The sequence below is a fragment of the Pyxicephalus adspersus genome, chromosome 10 (genome assembly GCF_032062135.1).
Source record: "Pyxicephalus adspersus chromosome 10, UCB_Pads_2.0, whole genome shotgun sequence".
NCBI classification, from domain to species: Eukaryota; Metazoa; Chordata; class Amphibia; order Anura; family Pyxicephalidae; genus Pyxicephalus; species Pyxicephalus adspersus.
In genome coordinates, this window is record NC_092867.1 from 7,406,959 (window position 1) to 7,428,221 (window position 21,263).

General features: G+C 40.8%; 1 protein-coding gene across 1 annotated transcript in view; it reads right to left on the reverse strand.

The window, feature by feature from the left end:
- Nucleotides 1-21,263, reverse strand: part of LOC140339905 (kinesin-like protein KIF21A) — a 34,456-nt gene that overhangs the window by 4,269 nt on the left and 8,924 nt on the right. Inside the window, exons 5-11 of the mRNA XM_072424818.1 lie at nt 20,896-21,014; nt 20,703-20,786; nt 19,171-19,257; nt 17,637-17,725; nt 17,354-17,558; nt 10,540-10,665; nt 130-298 (exon numbers count right to left, since the gene is read on the reverse strand). Coding sequence (XP_072280919.1) covers nt 130-298; nt 10,540-10,665; nt 17,354-17,558; nt 17,637-17,725; nt 19,171-19,257; nt 20,703-20,786; nt 20,896-21,014 — 879 coding nt within the window. The remainder of the gene's footprint in view (nt 1-129; nt 299-10,539; nt 10,666-17,353; nt 17,559-17,636; nt 17,726-19,170; nt 19,258-20,702; nt 20,787-20,895; nt 21,015-21,263) is intronic.

The window sequence follows — 21,263 nt, forward strand, 5'->3', positions numbered from 1 at the left end:
TCCTATAAAAAACCTGTAAAGGGATCAGACTCTAGCCTTCTCCAATCAAAATCCTTCATTTTTGTCAATACTTCCTATAAAAACATCTGCAAGTAAACAGTAGACATGAAGAAGAATACGATGACTTACCTATCCACTGCAGCTTTTTTCGGCAACTCCTCCCACATCAACAGTTCTCTACCCCCGGTCACCCAACGGCACAGCCCATCAGGAGTGCGACATACGGCCAAACACAGGAGACGCGAGATGTCTGGATGGGACAGTGTGCTCAGGTACTGCCCTGTTTTTATATCCCGCACTAAAAAACAAGAAAATGGAAATATAAAACGACTACACATATGAGAAATTATTTATTAATTCGTACCTGCTTTATATATCTCTTGGAGTGAAATCTGCAGGCTGCCATAGCTGACAGCATATACACATCAAATACCAAAATGAACAGCACGGTGGCTCAGTGGTTAGCACTCTGGCCTTTGCAGCGCTAGGTCCCAGGTTCGAATCTCAGCCAGGACACATGGAGCTTGCAGGTTCCCCCTGTGTTAGTGTGGGTTTCCTCCCTGTACTCCGGGTATTCCGGTTTCCTCCCACATTCCAAAAACATGCAGTTAGGTTAATTGGCTTCCCCCATGGTTGACCTTAGATTGTATTAAAGGCATATGACTGAGGTAGATTAGATTGAGAGACCGCTAGTGACTATGAACTTTGTACAGTGCTGCATAATATGTTGGCGCTATATAAATACTGTATAATAAGTAATAATGAACAACAGGTGAAGTGACGAAACACCTGGCCATCACACCTATATGAGCATTATGGACATTCTCTTCCAAACCCATAAGCATGAAATAGAATTGGCTCTCTTTCATGGCAGACTCACTCCAATATCTTGGGACAGTTTTTCCCAAGATTTTGGAGCGAATATGTGCCTATCAATCAATGTTTCAAATCATCCCAGCAGGGTTGAGATCAGAGCTCTCTTATGGCCACTCTCAGGTTTTGTAACACAATTCATCACACCATGGCCCTGATTTATTAAAGCTCTCCAAGGCTGCAGAGGATACAATTTCATCAGGGAAGCTGGGTGATCCAGCAAACCTGGAATGGATTTCCTAAGTAAATTGCCATTTGTTACTGATGAAAGTGTATCCTCTCCAGCTTTGGAGAGCTTTAATAAATCAGGGCCAATGCCTTTATGGAGCTGGCTTTGTACACGGTTACAGTGATGGATTGTGAGATATAGAAGAATGTCGGGGTTTGCTCGGGAGGTTTTAGGAGAGCTGGATTTTGGAAAGGTAGATAAAATTACCAAATTACAATAATCTCCCTTTGTCCTTTCCAGAATAAACTGCTAGCAGGAGAAAGCATGCAACCTTCAACAATTTTAGGACCTGACCGACCTTTGTCCATCATTCAGCTATTGCAGGAAGGTTTGGTTATAGGAACCCCCACTGGCTGCATTTTATACTTAAAGCATTTTTTTAATTATTTTAGATGATTGATTCTGTTAAATCAAGATTTCAGAGAGAAGGAGAGCACCAATAATAGCACTCGTCAGCTCCAGAGTCTAATCCAATATGGCAACTGATTTGCACAGAGAAAGGACAGCACATGACATTAGCAAAGCCTAATACAAATTTATATTATATTGTATTGAAGCGCGGCTTTATTTACACTTCTTCATGTGTTAATAATTCAAAGCATTTTTTATATTGACACAAGATATCATTTCAGTAAGTAAAACCTTTGCGGTATTATTGCCATGTTTATCTTAAATTAATATTTGATGTTGCAAGATCAAAATGCAACTATTAAGAAAAACCCACAGTGTGACTATGCAGTAACAAAGGCTTCCCTATACACCCATCCTATTTATGTGTATCTGAAAATAGAAAACTGACCACAACTATAATAAAATTTAGGATCAGGTTGGGCTTTATTGCAGAAAGAGGCAGGTGATGTTCCCTCTGCAATAAAACATACTTACCTGCCTGATTGCCGTCAATGATAGCTGAGCTCCATATGCGTAGCTCAGCATAGGACCCGGGATACTGTGGCTGCTGGGACTGAACGAACTCCTGTGCACCTGTATGGATGCTATGCCATCCCAGGCCAGCCAATTAAGATGACCGAAGATCGAAAGAAAGATGGAGGTGCCGGAGTAAATGCCAGTGTTCTCCCCAGCCCATTTTAGCTGGGCGCACCACCCGGCACTTTTCAGCAACCACCCGGATGTTTTTGGGTGGTTACTGAAGCGTTGGGTCACAATGGGCTTCCACCTGCCTACAATTTATTCCCAGCCTGCTTAAAAAAATTTCTGGGTTAAGCACTGAATGCCTATTATTAATATACAGCGTCAACATATTACGTAGCGCTGTACAAAGTCATGTCACTAGCTGTCCCTCAACGGTCTAATGTCCCTACTATAGTCATATGTCATTAACACCGTTTTTAGGGATGATTTGTGGGGAAGCCAATTAACCTAACTGCATGATTTTGGGATGTGGGAGAAAACCCACTCAAACACAGGGAGAACCTGCAAACTCCATGCAGATAGTGCCCTGGCCAAGATTTGAATTTAGGACCCATTCAAACACAGGGAGAGCCTGCAAACTCCATGCAGATAGTGCCCTGGCTGAGATTTGAATTTAGGACCCAGAGCTACAAAGGCCAAAGTGTCAACCACTGAGCCACCATATTGGGAATCCATGCATATGCCAGAGGTGAAAGAACAAATAAAACTCTGCATTTATCTCTTTCCGCCACTAGATGTCCTCGGTTTTCCGCTTCATCAGCCCCGGCTGTCATGGACCCGCCCCCTATGATCACCACTTTCCTGCACTGGATGGCTGACATGTCATTATATGAGTGCCATTCAGTGCAGCACTAAGGACCTCCTATAGCTGCCCCAAGAGGAGAAATGACAGGACCTATCATGTCATCAAACTGGCTACAAACCCTGCAGAAACAAGTGTTGGAGCTGTAGAAATGAAAGCGGCGCTTTTCCTAAATCGACTTCTGCTTTAAAAAAAAAAAATAGCATTGATTATATAGCAGCCACCTAGAGCTGCCACAAATCTCCCTCATTAGTGTTTGTGCAGTCATGAAAAAATATGCTTTCAATGGAACCGTTATTTTCCAGAGATTTTTATGCTCCGACACTTGTCAATTTATCTTTAAGCACATTCATCCCTGGAAGCGTTTTCACCTGGTTACAAAATTGCAGCTTCAATGGCTGCTTATATTATCTTATCAACACATGGCTATTGGAAATAACCCCACACGTGAATGTCAGCAATATAGACGTGTACTGCAGCCCAATATCGAATATCAGGGTACCCAGTTACAAATCCTCATAGGGACAGTGCTAGAAAATCACCAGTATGATACGGATCTTACTAATGGGAATGTAATGATAGAGTTCGGTCTATGAATGGCTTTTGTGTAGATTCTTCCCCACGTTTACATGCAGACTAAACCAGTAATAGGGCATTGGGGCAAACTACAACACCACCGGGGATACTTACACACACTGAACAGCCTATTAAATGAAATCTAAACCTGGTTGAAGAATGTTCTGACCTATTAATGTTATTTTCCAAATGCAGCTTTCGAAATAAAATTGGTGATCCTGCCATGTTCAGGCCCTTTTTGTTATGTGCAGCCATTCTCAACCAGGGTTTTGTGGTAACCCACAGTTCCTCTAGATGGCGCTATAAAATTTTACAGCTCATTCGTTTAAGCTGCGTACACACGGCAAATTTTTCTCGCCCGATAATCGGTATCGGCCAATTATCGGGCGAAAATCTGCCGTGTGTACAGTCGATCGTCGTCCGACGACCGTCCTGGCGGATCCATGGACGATGGACGACGACCGATCCTAATGAAAGGGAAGGGGAGAGCGCGCAGCAGGGTGCCGCTCAGTCGCTCTACCCCTCCCCTCTCCATAGAGCATGAACGGTGCTGTATGTACAGCACCGTTCATGCATCTTGCAGTCTTTTCTCGTTGGAAAGGATCGTGAAAGATCCTTTCCAACGAGAAAAATTGCAGGTGTGTACGCAGCTTTAGAGTTCACCATAAAGAATGGTTGTTATATCATTCCTTTTAATCCCTTAGATTGTAAGTTCTTGAGAACAAGGTCATCTTTTCTTCTGTGTCAGTCTGTGTGTCGGTGATTTGCAACCCCTATTTAATGTACAGCGCTGCGTAATATGTTGGTGCTATGTAAATACTGTTTAATACTACTATATATAGCAGCATTTCTCAAGATTTTAAACATGGGGGAACCCATGAAATACCTTTGAGTCTTAAAGGAACCCCTTCTAAAATTACTATTTCCACAGATCAAAGTACATTAGCCTGGTGGTCAGTGAGAAGAATGCATCCTACACTGCTGGCCATTGGGAAGAATGTCATCCAAAAAGATCATGATCTGATCTGAGAACCACAAATTACTTAATAATCTGATTGAGAAACAGGGCTGACAACATAGGAGCAATGGGCCAGAGTTATTAAAGCTCTCCAAGACTGGAGAGGATACACTTTTATCAGTGAAGCTGGGTGATCCTGGAATGGATTTTTTTTTTAAAGTAATTTGCAATTTGTTAGCAAATCTTTTAAATCGTGGACCAGATCAATTTTAAGTTTGCTGGATCACCCAGCTTCACTGATAAAAGTGTCTCCTCTCCAGCCTTGGAGAGCTTTAATAACTCAGGCCCATTGTTCCTACTCTGTCGCCCTGTTAATGTACCCCAATGGAAGCTACATGCCATGGTGATGCATATTACACAGGCATGGTGTGATGTTTTTACAATCAGCCAGACCAGAAGAATGATGTCCAGCTGACACTAAAGCAACTGGTAAAAAATCAGTATCACAAAAAATAGTAAAAAAAATTACAAATTTTTGGGCAAAAACACTGCTATGGCCTTTAAGAGCCATCTCAGACTCGTTGTGAGCTGCAGTGTTCTTCTATGGGCTAAACTGGTGTTTCCTGACCCTTGAAATATCTTTCAGGTCTTCAGAGAACCCCCTGCTATCATTTCTATATCCACAGCTCACAGTATATTAGTGTGGTGGTCAGTGGGAAGAATTCCTCTTACATTGCTGGCCATTGGGAAGAATGTCACCCTACAGATAGCCAAAAACATCATTGGTGTCAGTTAAACTGACCTGAGAGGTCCAAATTGCCCATCGCTCAATGAACCCCCAGCAACGTCTGGTTGAGAAACCCTAGGCTAAATCATGGTCCTAAACTCAACATTCAAGTGAATGATTGAAGTTAGGAACCCTTTTTTTTTTGCATGAGGCTGCAGCAGACGTCAGTGGCTTTTACTTGTGATGTTGTTGTCTGAAGACTTGCTGCTGCCTCAATTGTGTGCAAATCTGGTTACCTGCAGTGCGGTTTTCTGCTTCCGGGAGCACAGCAATATTTTGCATTGGGCTCAAGAGGTGTCAAGTGGTCTCTAAAAAGGCTCTAAATTCCTATTGAAATAAAACAATAATGCAACTGCTCCTGCGAGTCCCAAACCATGTCGTTGTTATTTTTGCTTGATCTGCATGTAAACGTGAAGAAAATATAAAAACATTAAAAAAAAACTAATTTACTGAGTAGCACCATTACACAAGCATACAAATTGTCAGAATACCAATCCCCGTTTTGGAAGAGCGATCCTTTAAATTTCTCTTTTAGGATTCCGTAAGTCTGTGAAGTTTACCGAGAACGGATCTCGTACTTTGTATTATTACAAATCGGTCCCTGCCTCATTAGAACAGCTCTGTAATACGTTCATCTTTCTACCTGGTAAAAATGTAATCTTCAAAAGAAAAAAAAAAAAAAGTTAATTTCCAATGATCTGTCCCTGGGTGACACTTGAGAGCCGTACATGCTTGCACAAACAGAGCGCGCAGGCAAAAGCTGAAACAATAGCGGCAATTATAGCAAATTGGTAAAACAGCATGGAGAAAAAGTAATTGAAGAACAGATGAAATGTTCATTGGAAAAGCTGCCGCATCCTAAGCATCTGTTTGGGCTTTCATACAGCTGACGATGGAGGAAAATCTACGGCGGACGCGAGAGAGACAACAAGTCGCCTAAATAGAACAAGTCACCTAGAACAACCCGCCGAAAAAGGTTGGCGAAACCTCCAAGTGAATAGCGGCTTCCTTGGAACCAATTTAGACTTTTACAGATCAGAGGGTAGTCATCTGTGTGCAGGAAAATAATTCCCATCAGGATGAGAATCTCTGGAGCGTTGGAAGTATTTTCTGCACATAACTGGTTCTCATAAAGCAGACCTGGATGTGGAGATATTGGATGATTTTGACCCGGAGCAACACATTAAAATGCGCATTTTTAGCCTTAAGCTTTCCTAAAACCCCCAAATTGGTATAGATTTTTCTGAAAGCAAATGTTTAAATTAAGATATATGAACAAATGTCCATCGAATTTATAATTATTATTATTACACAGTATTTTTATAGCGCTAACATGTTACACAGCGATGTAAAAAGTAGTCAGTCATGTAACTATCTGTCGATCAAGCTGACAAACAATTTTCCCTCCCATCGTCATATATAATTCATTCTAACTGCCTATAAATCTAACTACATGCATTTTTTTAAGTGGAAGGGAGGAAACTGGAGTACCCGGAGGAAACCCACACATAGGGAGAACCTGCAAACTCCATGCAGATATTGTCCTGGCTGAGATTCAAACATGGGACCTAGCGCTACAAAGGCCAGAGTGCTAATCACTGAGCCCCCGTGCTGCCTAGTAATATTAAATTGCCTAAATAAAAATTGTGTCCCAATGGTATGAAATTTTAAAATACAATACTGCCAGAGGTGGCGCTATAAAATCTTTACAGCTACAGTTTAGAGTTCACCATAAAGAATGGTTGTTACATAATTTCTTTTAGATTGTAAGCTCAGGGTCCTCTCCTCCTCCCGTGTCACTGTCTGTATCTGTCTGTTATTTGCAACCCCTATTTAATGTACAGCGCTGCGTAATATGTTGGAGCTATATAAAGACTGTTTAATAATACCATAAAAAGCAGCATTTCTCAACCTTTTTAACATAGGGGAACTCTTCAAATGACTTTCAGGTCTTCAAGGAACCCCTTCTATAATTTTTATGTCTACAGCTCCCAGTACTAGTGTGTTGGTCAGTGGGAAGAATGTCTCCTACATTGCTGGCCATTGGGAAGAATGTCACCCTTACAGATAGCCAAAAACATCATCAGTGTCATCATAACTGACACGGGAGGTAGAAATTGCTGATTGCTTAAGGAACCCCTAGCGCCCTCTGGAGGAACCCTGGGGTTCCATGAACCCTGGTTAAGACATGTTTACAGCAGCCCCACTGAGAATGAATAGGGGCTTCAGTGAGTGGTTTATTACCACCCAGTGTGAAATCTGCAGATGCTGGTTCATTAAAAACCAGCGTTGAGGTGTGAATGACTGAATGGCTGGCAAGGTGCCACGCGGGATTGCTTGATTCCAAGACAGGTCTGAACCTAGTCATACAGAGATAGCTACAGAAACAGCATGGCAGAAATTCCTGAGTATAGGCTCGCTTTAATGAATTTAACATTCCATGTCATTCAGTTAAGGATGATTCATTTGCTTTTGTAAATGTCAGCTTTAACTATTGAGCTCTGTAAACAGCAGATATATATAGTCTGCAGAATATTTGAAAAAGGAGCCCAGAGCTACACAAACTACAATCTAAAAAAACAAATTGAAAATATTATGTTCCATATTTCCTGACTACACACAGAAACAGATTTTTCACATTTTATTTTCAGTCCTGACCATAAAAAATAAATAATATATGTAAACCGGCTACAGATTACATTTAAGTGACCCAGAAATATGAGATAATGGTCTCCAGGGGAAAAAAACTATTGGCAAGGTTACAATTTATTCCTTAAATCCTGCGGCCCCCCGCTAACTCCACATCTCCCTAAGTGGTCCCCCATCCCTATTACCCAGCGGACTCCACGCCTGGCAAATGTAATAATGGTTTCGCCATGACATCCGTCACAAAAAACTCGCCAACGTGCACAGGAAAGGATCCATTTACCACTTGGAGATGAGAATTACGGCCCTTCAGGCCTCTGTGGCAGAAAGATGGTTTCCAGTAACAAAAACCCATAATATCTGGGGCACCTAGTATTTTAGGTTTATCTCGGCTGGATACATTATGATAAAAATGCGCATTACTTTTAGTGCTTTTGCTGTGAAGTTCAATAAAACAGCTGAGGCGTGAATGATCTGCGCACCGTTTGTAATTTTCCGCCTGAGCTCAATAAAACAATCATTTAATGATCGTGTAGTTCGACCTACATAACGTGGGTTACACGGCGTGCAGGAGGGGAAATAAATTAAGCAGCGTGTCTGGGATGGATGAGCTGTTTAACTCAAATATAGTTTCATCGGAGAAAGTTAAGCGATAGGACATGTCAGTGCTACTTACAGAGTGACAAAAAAAATCTACATAATGCTGTAGAAATTAAGAGTTTTAATGTTCCTGGTGCTGTGTTTATAGGACATGAATCATGATGCAAAATTTGATGCTAGACGGATAAATTAAAACTCCAGCCATCCACAGCTGTGAAAGCTCCTCTCCTGGGCTGTGATATCACTGCACACTGTGGGATTCTTAGAATGTGCATTCAAAGCTGCAGCAAGTCGGCTAGAGCCCCCTTAATTTCCTAACACGAGGACATCCAGCATCGGGTACAAAATACCAGCTAATAGGCTGTGCCGTGATGACTTAACTTCCGCGTAGGTGCGCAGGAGTTCATTCATTCTCGCCATGCATAGGGCATTGAAGAATCCTTTCACAAATTGTCCCCAAACACACACAAAGGAGGTTTTGAGGTAGAAACCCCTTCAAATGAATATCAATTTCTTTACCAAGGATTCACCAATCCACATATCCAAACCACACTCTTTATGTTGATAGAAGGAATGGTAAATGCTGTGAGCATATATACGTTTATATATGGAGAATACTTGTTGAAGAGATTGATATTTATTTGAAGGGGTTTCTACCTCAAAACCTCATTTCTCCCTTGTGTGTGGGAGGACTCCTTTTGGGCAGCCGGCTACTGATGAGAGAGAGAATGTAAAATAAATGATATATCAAGGATGATGTTGCTTAACAGTTTTTCAACATAAAGGAAAGTTCTCTTGATGAAGCGGACTTAAATGCTGCGAAACGCGTACAGCACTGAGAATAATACTAAGGATTCAACTTAACTAATTGTTAGACAATCGCCATTCATGTAGAGAAAGATCTATTGTTTTTATGTATTTTTCATGTGTAAAATAATATTATAAATAAATATGATTGATTTTAAGTGGATTGTTGAAAAATTTTGTTTAGTTGCGCTGCTTAAAAAGTCCTTTTATGAATTTTTTGTTCACAGCTGAAATATTCCAACAGAGCCATCTGTTCTGGTGACCACTGTCCTAAAGGAGCTTTTCTCTTTTTTTTGGTTGTCCTTTCCAGGCAGGAAATAAGGAACCCCCACCTTACCCACAAATGAGGGTTTGAAGCCTTCACTATTCCATCCAAACCATGTTTTAGCCTTCCATACACTTCAGTACAGAAAAAAGGAGCAGAAAGACATCTAAAACATTGCTATTACATTTACAGCCACTTTCTCTGATGACAGCTTTTACAAACTATAAGACGGATAACTTAGCACCTTATCAACACACTTACAGACAAGAAGAAATGTACGGCAATTTAATGGATTTCAAGGAGTGTTCAATCTTCTAATATAAAGTGAAAAACCTGTCCACATACCATTCGCTGCTGCTGATCTTGTGTGTAAAAATTGGAAGATTGGGAATGATATGAGCAAATGCAAATAATGCAGGGGTTATGATGTAGGGTTAGGGCAATGTGTGCAGCACTGGATATTGGTAAGGGCTCTACATGGCCTGCAGTAATACTGCATGGTTTGCTGTTTCTATTAGAGCAGGGGTGCCAAACTCAAATAGGCAGTGGGCCAAAATAAAAACTTTGCGGGCCAACCTTGAAATTTATTGAATAAATTGAGGCGGGCTAAATCTTACGAGTGGCCCGCTGCTGGAACTCCCTCTTCATTGAAATAGCACCGCTACTACAATTCCTGGCATTACTTGCGTCTATAAAACAGTCCAATGCGGGGCCACGCATAGGCAGCGAGGACGCTGGTCTACAGAGGCGAATGATGTCAGGAACTGTAGTAGCGGCAGGCCAGCTGCAGTTCATATTTAGGATTCCTTTGGGGGCCAAAAAAAAGGACGTTGTGGGCCAGAGTTTGACACCCCTGTATTATAGGGAAAAAAAGGCTTCTATGCAGCCAGGAGAGGCAAGGGCAAATCATAAACAGCAACCACATGGCCAAAAGAAACTTGTTTAGAATGATGCCATGGTCTGCTCAGATTGAATTTCATGGCCATGCTATGGCATCCCTTCATCACCTTAATAAAGCAGCATAAATACTCACTTACCTTTATAAAATAATATAAACACTTACCATTGAGAAAGCCGTGCCCCTGATCCAGATTGAACCCAGAGGCCACTAGGAGGTTGTCAGGGGTGACAGCAAGGGCATCGACAAACCCAGATCCTGAGGTGTGATTGGAGAGACGGACGAGGTTATCTAGAATAGATCAAAAAGCATAAAGTGAGCATGATGTGCATAACTCTAACATATACAAGAATGGTGGAGGTGATTACAAGGTAACTCTACCCATAACTCAAAGCATGGCAATGAATGGAAATAGATTTGGTAATGCACACATGGACCTGTTACTCCCCTTGTCAATAGTGAGTAGGATATTAAAAAGGGAATACACCCTGGGCATATTCTTCTGACCTGATTCCATTGTGGGCACTGCCGGATTCTCCTTTTCTTTCCTCAGCATCCCAATCTTCAGCCATTTCAATGACTGGGCTGGGATGACGTAACTCAGACGACAGGAGTTCATTCAGTCCGCACAATGGAAGGTGGGATTGCTGGGCATCCCTGGCAACATTTTGTCAGATGGGCAGCCATCAGGTATGTAATACTTATTGCAGAAATTTCATCACCTGCGCCTTTCTGCAATAAGGACCAATGCCAAATGTTTAAAGAACTAAGTAAAGCACGTGTTCATTGTAAAGCTCCAGGCAAGCAGCTAAATACACAGGAAAAACACGCAAAATCTTTTACCTTCCATAAGATTTGCATTTGTCCATCCAATCCTGAGATTTACACAGCACAGCCTTGTCAAGCAGAGGTAGGGACCTTTCTATGTTGTCACTTCCGTTGGGTACACACGTGCAATAATAATAATTGAGAATGATCTTTCACGATCCTTGACAGCGACAAAAGACTGCACAATGCATGAAGGAGCGCTGTACATACAGCACCATTCTGCTCTATAGAGAGGCGAGGGGGAGAACGAAGGAGCAGCACCCCGCTGTGCTCTTACCCCTTCACTTTTATTACGATCATTTCTCATTTATCGTCCGTGGATCCACTGTGTAGCCTAAGTGATCCCCCTCCCTCCCTTCCTCAGAATGGCTTCTTGTGCACCGCATTACCTTGCAGGTGTAATCCTTTTCCTTTCTGCTGTGAAAATATAATAGCCTACAAAATGTGATAACAATTATTTGTGCAGCGGATCCAAAAGCTTATCTTTCTTTCCACACTAACAAAAAACAAATCAATAATAAAGATACTGGTCTGGAATACTGACCTCTGAACTGTGTTCCTCAATCATAATACATGCATAGGATGCTGAGAAAACAACATTTGGAACTGCAGATTGTGGCTATGAAGCAAAGAATCATTTATTAGCAGTGTCCCACTGGGACATACAATCATGTCCAAGGACTGAGACTCGACAGTGGCAAATCTATCAGAGTAATATGAACTTTTTAGCCCATCTGGGAATGTCGCAATTACCCTGCTGATCCTGAACTGGCTATTCGTGCAGCGGTGCAATATCTTAGATGAGCCACTGTGCAATTACCTGTCAAAGCGTTCGATGACACGTCAAACTGAAATATTGCCTGGGATACAAGTAGATTGCCTTAGTATTAGATCAGGGGTTTCTACCTTATCCTTTAAAGGGCATGTGTGTTGTTTTGTACATGTTATATTGACATTAATATATATATATATATATATATATATATATATATATAATATTTATCATATTTCTTTTTTTTAGTCAGGTAAATAAAATATTGCATATGAATATTATCTATATTTACATTTTCAAATCTAGCAGCTAATGATCACACTTCTTTTTAACTTTGACCTGACTATCCTTTAGTAAAATGACTGTTGTTTGCAGAGATCAGTAACTCAAAGTTATGTCGGTGAAAAGCCTTTCTTATCGGAGGGTTCTGTACAGGATATCAGTAAGACAAAGCAGGCAGCTATGGCTCTGCTGGATTGTTGGCTAACTCATAGGGCTCTGGGAATTCTTTGTCATGTATTATGCATAATATGTTTGCACTTATAAATAAAGGTTAGTAAAATAAAGGGTAGGTTCACACCTGCCTCTTAATCTTTTGTCATATATTATATATATATATATATATATATGTATATATATATATATATATATACATAATATGTTTGGACTTAAATAAAGGTTATGAAATAAATAAAGGTTAGTGATAGTAGGTCTCACACTCACCTCTGAATTGTGTGGGTAGCACCCTGCCAGCTACTCTCTCACTTGCACAGCGACACATTTATCAGCTGATGGCAGTGAGCGGTACTAGTTCTGCTCAATGCCCCTATTTATTGCATTTGGGGCCCTTTTTTTAATCAGTGAAATTTTGGCATTTGAACAATTTATATCATAATAAATAATATAATATTACTCTAAAAAGAAAGCCTAATGTGTTAGGTATTGCATACGAAATACTAAGAATTATCTATCTCTAAGTACTTAAAATCCAAATCCATTCCCTCAAAGACAAAGACACTTGGCAAAGACACTTTACAGATTTTTGACACAGCAGTGAGACTTTACAGGTAATTGCAATTGTATGAAAGTAATATTTTTTTTCTCCAACTTTGACCATTAATTTGAAAACCTTTACTATCCTTCTCCACAGTTGCCTACTTACCCAATTAGAACCGCCATGTTTACGTTCCCTTGCCACAGATCTACACTGCTGCAACTGGTAGACAAACACTATAGAAGTCCTTATACAGGTAGTCCCTGGGTTACATACGAGATAGGGACTGTAGGTTTGTTCTTAGGTTGAATTTGTATGTAAGTCGGAACAGGTACATTATTTTAATAAATGCAATTAGGACAGATCTTTGTCTCAACTTATTATTAGGTAGCGTGGTGTCAAGTACTGTATAAAATCCTCACTGTGAGTTAATCACAAACAAAGCAAAAACTTTATGGAGCCTCAATAACTTCTGGAGCAAGCTGTGCTTTGATATGCAAAAAAAAAAAACAACTGCAGAGTTTTTCTTGGTCATTAAAGAGTTACAAGATGTTACAGAAGAGCTCAGTCCTTAAGATCACCCACAACCTCAGCTGTGCTTAGCAAAAGATTTCTTCTGCAAATCATGCAAACTGCCCCCCTCCCCTCATCAAGGCTCCGTCCAGCACACGAGCGAGCAGGGAAGCCCCGTGCGTATCTAGGAGTCGTCCATATGTCAGATGTCCTTAACTCTGGGACTACCTGTATGTGTGTATATATATATATATATATATATATATATATATATATACACACACACACACACACAGCATTGTACTGCACAGCTGACGCTTGGAAAGAAAGAAGCTTTTCATCAGGGAACTGTAAATAAGCAACTGTGGAGGGTAACTGGAGGGTAAGTTAGGCCAGTGTACATTTTATAAAACTGTACCTAGCCCTTAAAATCGGAGAAGCCTAAAATAAACTATTGATTGAAACACATTATCCTCTTTTTTTATTAAGAGAAAAACCTGCACACTGCAAGCTCCATTCTTCACCAGCAATCAAAAGTGGTTTAATGTTCTAAATTCTCTGCAATCACCCAATTTAACAAGGCCATTGTTCAGAGTTGCTTGGTTATCTTTTACTGCCTTGAGAATCATAGTGCTGTCCAATGGGCTTTGAAGGTCAGGTTGTGCCTGTGTGACCCAGCCTGGATTGGTACTGGATTGCATATTAGCTGCTAAACCTGCACGTGTAGACAGCTGAGACCTCTTTTCTGACTGTGATGACTGGATTGCTGGGGAAATAATATTGCTCAATTAATAGCTTCATTTTCATTCCAAGGAAGCAGAATTTAATTTTTAATCAGTGAAATTTTGGCATTTGAACAATTTATAACATAATAAATAATATATTACTTTAAAAAGGAGCCAAATGTGTTAGGTATTGCATACAAAATAATGAGAATAATCTATCTCTATCTCTAAGTACCTAGAATCCAAATCCAGACCTTACCTCCTGCATTCGGGGGTCCAGCAGGAAGGTAGGCTCCAATACATGGTTTCAATTTCTCACTTCCACAAGATAAAGTTGCCACCTGGGCCCAAAAGAGCGCAAAGCGGACCTAAACTCAAAATTTTTACTTTACATACAAGCGTAGACAACCCTTTTATTTAAAGTAAAATTGTATTTTTTTTAAATGCAACATCCTAAAAAAAAAATGGGAGTGCTAAGCCTCCTGGGATACCTACGTCACACATCCCGGGAGGCTCTTAGTTGCCCCTTCTGCACATGTCCTTTTCTCGGGGATGGGCAAGGAGCCCTTTCTTTAATAGAAGCAATTAGAAAAGAAAAGAACATGTTGGCGCCTTCAGAGGAAATGCCGAGCCGAAGACAAATATGGGACGATGCGGGACCCAAACAAAGAAACCTCCAGACAGATCTGCGCGATTAAAGGTAGGTGTGCTTTTTATTTTGAATGTAGTTCCACTTTAATGGGCAAGACACACAGACCCTATGGTAAACTCTTCGGATCACCCAAAACTACAACACCCATTGCCCTTACTCCCCTGCTGCCTTGCCCTTGCTCCTTAGTCCCCCCTTGGGACCCCTCCCCCCCCCACCTACCTGTTTGTTCAACAAGGCCAGTCACCTAATCTGTCTGATACTTTGCTCCTTCCATTACTTATCTTCTAATGCGTGTGGCCAAGGTCAGGAGTTGAGGTTACACCTATTTGGTTTGACTGCATTGTAGCAGCTTGGAAACAGTGACCCCATGGTAAGGAGACACTTATTGTTGATGTTGGTTTTTTGGCCCTACAGTTGCTCTGAATGTGGTGTTGCCTCCATCTTGGCAGATCTAATAAATGCCCATGGAGCCAACAATGGCATCCTGATGGAAACCAGAGTTACCAGGTGCATGGCTCATGTCTACAATGATGCGTAGATGAATGATACGCAAATGTATCCCATCTATTCTCCGATAACATGCCTGCAATATGACACAACTTTAAACTGTTTTGTTTGAAACCCTGCCTAATACCGTGCACTTGGTGAATGAATGGAATATTGTAATTTTTATACCTAGCTGTTTATGGCTGCTGATCCTCATACCACCCCCCCCCCCCATCCATGTTTCTATCTCTAATACATACTATGTGTTTTTTTTGTTTTTTTGTTCAGTTGTATGCCTGTTCTACCTTACCCTATTCCCTTTCCCTAAAAATGTATAAATAATGTTTTTAAAAAAATCTAAATCCAGCTCCCACATCCTTTGTTTACTGCCCCATCAGCCTTTGGAGCACCCTACCCCCCTATTTTTTTACCCTATTTATACATACCATTTTCCCAGGTGTCTTTGTACTCAGCTGTAGGTGGGTACTAAATCCTGCAGTGCAGAAACATGATGATATTTGATTGAAACATATGAAACATTCTCCTGAACACGCACGAATAAGAGTTACGTGATCAGTGGCCAAAGATGATCACCCGTCTTCACGAAAGCCCGTTGTGCGTCCAGTGGCAAAGATGGAGCATTCAGGGGGATGCCAGGTGCTGGACCTTGTATCACTGCAGGATGGCTGTACATGGGTAAGTATGTGCCAAGTATGCTGTGTATATATGCGGATTATGGCAGAACCTCACCACCCATCGAGTTTATTTCAGCTTTAAATAACTCTGGGCATAATTTATTCCGGAAAAGCATCCCTACCAAGTGGTGAAACGGACTTTCGAATCAGGACAGCGCCAGAGACAGGGCGAATAGTGCATCAGAAATGCTTTTCTAAACATTTAGAATGTTTAATGTTTTTTGTAAAGTTTGAATTGTGCTCATAAGTTCCAACGTGTGATGACTGCATTAGTTTTCTTTTTCAGGTCAATTACATTGCAGGTAAAAAAGAAAACTGTTGATGTCGAAAATCCTAAATTTTTAACTTCCTGTACACCATAATCGATGTTATCCCAGTGTCCCCAGTTACATTTTGTGAACTGTCCTCATGTGACAGAGACAAGAAGCGGGTAAAGACTGTATATGTAGTCTAAATTAGGAGAGAGCTTAGGGAGACAATGCTGATACTCCAAACATACAGTACAGGTGAGTGTTGTCTCCGTAGGACAAGGAGTATGTAAAGCTGTGTACACGCGTTAGATTTTGGTCACCTGACACGACTATTTGTAATCTTCTTCCTTTGCAAAAATCTGTAAAGCTTTCCCCCAATGTCTTCCCCTTAATAAGCCACTGTGCTGCATCATTAATGACTGATGATGACTACTTTTGAAATCTCTTGGAGAGCCTCTTGCATATCCTCCCCACTCCCCTTCTCTTTAGAGATTGTTTTTAGCTATACTAGAATGAATAGGCTTTGTGCAGATATCACAGTTCTCTTCTATAGAGAGGGGACAGGACAAACATTGCATGTCTGTATGGGGTTTTACCAGCAGGATTAAAGGTGAAAAAAAACACATGAAGGTACCACATCTACTGAAAATCTGCAATATATTCGCAGCACGGTGGATCAGTGGTTAGCACTCTGGCCTTTGCAGCGCTAGGTCACAGGTTCAAATCTTGGTCAGGTCACTATCTGCATGGAGTTTGCAGGTTCTCCCTGTGTTTGTGTGAGTTTCCTCCCACATTCCAAAAACATGCAGTTGGGTTAAATGGCTTCCCCCCAGATTGGCCTTTAGACTGTGACATATAACTATGGTAGGAACATTAGATTGTGAGCTCCTTTGAGGGATAGCTAGTGACAGGACTATGGACTTTGTACAGCGTTGCATAATATGTTGGCGCTATATAAATACTGTGTAATAATATATTACATGTATGTGCTTGAATGGCTTAACCTAATACAGTACATATAAAAATGTTGCCTTGCACGCTATAACCTGGTTTATTTCCCTACCTTGCTTCCAGTCCACGACTTTTAAAGAAGCTCCTTGGTTAGCTACATATATCCGGTCTGCAGCAGCACACAGAGCGAAGAGACCCCGCAGTGGGAGAGACAGACTGTCACAGGAGTGAAGAAGACTCAGTGAACCAGATGGAGAGATTTTCCAAACCTTCAGGTAGCCATCTAATGAACCAGAATACAGTAATCCAGCATGGAACTGAAAGGGAACAAATATGTCTTATTAGTGTCTGGATATCATTATTTATCTAATAAAGAATCCTTTCAATTACCTTACCTGCAAGGCTGTTACTTTCTCTTCATGACTTCTCTGTGACCGCAAGTTTTCCTGTGTTTCCAGGTCCCAGACATCAATCTTTCCGCCATCTGTATAACAACAAGAGTGTGGTCAGTTTTTCCAGACATTCAAGGAGTGGCCACTAGTGTTGATCAAATATCTCACTATTTGATTCGACAGCTATTCGATTCAATAGGGGGATATTGTTCGGGTGATTGAATGCTGAATTCGAACACCATTAAAGTCAATAGTGGGAAAATTCGAGTTATTTTTCGGGACTGTGAAAAACTGCAAGAGCAATCAGGGGAGCAGAGCTGACAGCTACACTCCCCTGATTGGAGTCGCAGCCCTTTACTAGTTGTATGTGTTCTTGGATAGAGTTTCTCTATCCAAGAACACAGGAGCCCTGTGTTCCTGGATCGTGAAACTCCATCCAGGAATAAGGATAGTGCTCCCTGATTGGCTGAGGAAAGCTTTCCTCAGCCAATCAGAGAGCACTAGAGGTTTTAAATGGGGAGACTTGTCCCCATTTAACCTGCAGTGCTGGGGATCCAGTGCACACTGTTCTCGATGAATGCGACTGTGGCCGCATTCATTGAGGAGATCCCTGGGGCACTAGAGGCTAAATGGAGACAAGTCTTCCCATTCATTCACCTGTAGTGCTTTGTGATTGGGTGGGGAAAGGAAAATCCTGATGATGCTTGAGCTGTCATCAGGGTTTACCTTTCTTCAGCCAATCACAGAGCACTAGAGGTGATGAATGGGGAAACTTGTCCCCATTTAACCTCTAGTGCCCAGGGATCCCACACTGACAGGAGGATTCCCACAGCTGTGCAGCCGTGGGAATCATCATGTTATTGTGGGATAACCTGTAAAAAAAAATAAAAGTTAGTTGCACAAATCACACACATTCAATAAATTACTTAAATTTTTTTTTAACACATTTTTACACACAAATTTGCAGTTTATCCGAATTCGAACAGCCATATTTGCGGTGAATAAAAGGAGAACCCGAATTGGAACACCAACACTAGAGACCACTACGTATTTTAGAATTAAAATTAAATAAATCTGTTTTTTAAATCAGAATGCTTTAAAATAGATCATTTCATTATTTTAGGACGAATTGAACTTTGCTAAAATACCAGGTGCATTCAAACAAAAGATGTGCAGAGGCTAACAGTTCATTCTTTTTACAAAGCAACCACAGTCTGAGTGGAAAAGCTTTTCCTCTGCCATCATGCAGCAGAAAAAGACCTTTGCCATCTGTGCAAAGGTATAAGACCATTTCTTTCCGTGCAACAACCATACCTGACGTCCTTTTTTGGATGAATAGGCACAGATTTCTACAGTCACACTTCAAAATCTTGTGAAAACCCTAATAAGTTGAGTGAATATTGGTATAGCCTCAAAGGTGAGCAGCTTCATATCATTGCTCTTGGTTCTGTAATGGGCTGTCCAACAAGCTCATAAAAGTGCAACGGTAAGGTGGCCACAAATTTTAAAAGCCATGTAGTATAGAAGTTAGACTCACCAGATCCAGATATAATTAGACTAGTGTCCGGTATATATACAATGGCTGAAACTGCCGAGAAAGTGTATATGCTGAGCAGAGGCTGACCTAAAGGGTTAAAAACAAAGGAAAAATAAATGTAAAAAAGGGAAGTTTGAATAAAACCGAAAAGAAGACGTGCAAAGAGCATAAAGTGCATCAAATCTGAAACAAAAGACCAAAATCCATGGTGCATTAGGATCAATTGCCACCCTGGCCTATTTTGAGCCTGTATCTCTGTAACTTTAAAAATCCAGGTAAAATATTGAAGGAATGTATACATATGTAAAAAAAAATGAAAAAGGGGTTTGCTGCAATACTCACCAAAGTCCTAATTTGTCACCTATAGGTAATATAGTATATATCACCAATAGTAATACCTCTTCTCTTTTAGTTGCCGCCAGTCTTCCAAGTAGCATGTGGGCCAGGGCCATTTAATCTCATTTTTCTAAGCCCAGGCTGTCATAAATTTGCCCCTGAGGTGGTGTCATCAGGCAGCCTGGGCTCAAAAAGCGAAGGACCTGTGATATTCTCGGACCAGTCAGAAAACCACTACAAATTTGTCTCTTTTTTAATGTATAACTTCTCCCCAGTCTCTGATTGTCTTTTGCAGAAGGTACCCAGTAACTTAGTTTGGCAAGGTTCAGAAATATATCCAATACACATTCCACCTTTGTTAAATATAGTCACTTGTAACTGTAACCAGAAAATGAAAATAGAATGCTACAGAGGCATTGTGTCCTGAAGGAAGGGATTTGTGATGTACAGCTACACGAAATACAACTGCTAATGATAACCGCCTTTGACAGGCCATAACTATTTGTAAATTATGAATAGAAACACATTCATGTTCACATTTTCAAGCTAATGAGTTATCAAAATGGGGCTATGGCTGATTGACTGCTTAGAATAAACTCCAATATTGCATAAGCTTCTATGTCACATATTTAGAATGTGTGTCTCAACAAAATGTTAAAAAAAATTGAAAAAAAGACATTTTGCACATCTCTGCAATACAAACACAAACCGCAAGAAAATACCTGTTGATCTGCAAGAAACCCAGTGAGTTCCTCATGTAGTGTGTTGAGCCTCCGCTGAAATCTCAAGCAAAGTGTCAAGAGTGCACGGATTAATGTATGATGGACTAATGAACACCTATCTCATATTTTATGGACAAACACAATGGGATAAGAGGGAAAACTGACGAGAAATTAGGGCAGGGCTGACAAGACTGCTAGGAATTTCAGTGTAGCAGAAGAAACATTGTTGCCGCATTATTAGAAGATAAAGCAAATTGATTTTCTGGCATTTTAATGGGTATTTTTTTCCATTTGCAGTGTTTTTTAATTAATAAAATGTATCGCACCGATGTACTAAATATATTCTTTGTTTATTTTGCCCAGGCATACACTTCCAAACACTAGATGTATTCACCAATCTCCCTAAAGTATAATATTTGGAAATACTATGTAATCCATGGCATATTCTTGACCATTAGCCCTTGCATCACTCACCTGTGATCAGACTCCAGACTTTGATACTGCTATCTGCTGAACCGCTGGAGACAAAGTGCTCATGTGGCGGTAAGAGACTGGAGTCTGAAAAACAGAATAGTCACATAAAACTTTAATATGGAACAAGAAAATGAAATGAGAAACAAAATAACCGTCTTGTCCTATCTTCTCCATTACACTGATTTTCACTTACTTAACTTCTTTTCCCTTGGCGAGACCAAAGTCAGACATGTGACTGCTTCTGTGTGCCCGCATAGAGTCTTCAACTCTGAGCCGGTGGAAATGTCCCATACACGGACCGATGTGTCCCAGCTGTCACAAGGTATAATATTATTAATACACAGTATTTATATAGCGCCATCATATTACGCAGCACTGTACAAAGTTCATAGTCATGTCACTAACTGTCTCTCAAAGGGGCCCACAATCTAATGTCCCTACCATGGTTATATGTCACTACCACAGTCTAATGTCAATTTGGGGGGAAGCCAAATAACCTAACTGCATGGTTTTGGAATTTGGGAGGAAGCCCATGCAAGCACAGGGAGAACTTACAAACTC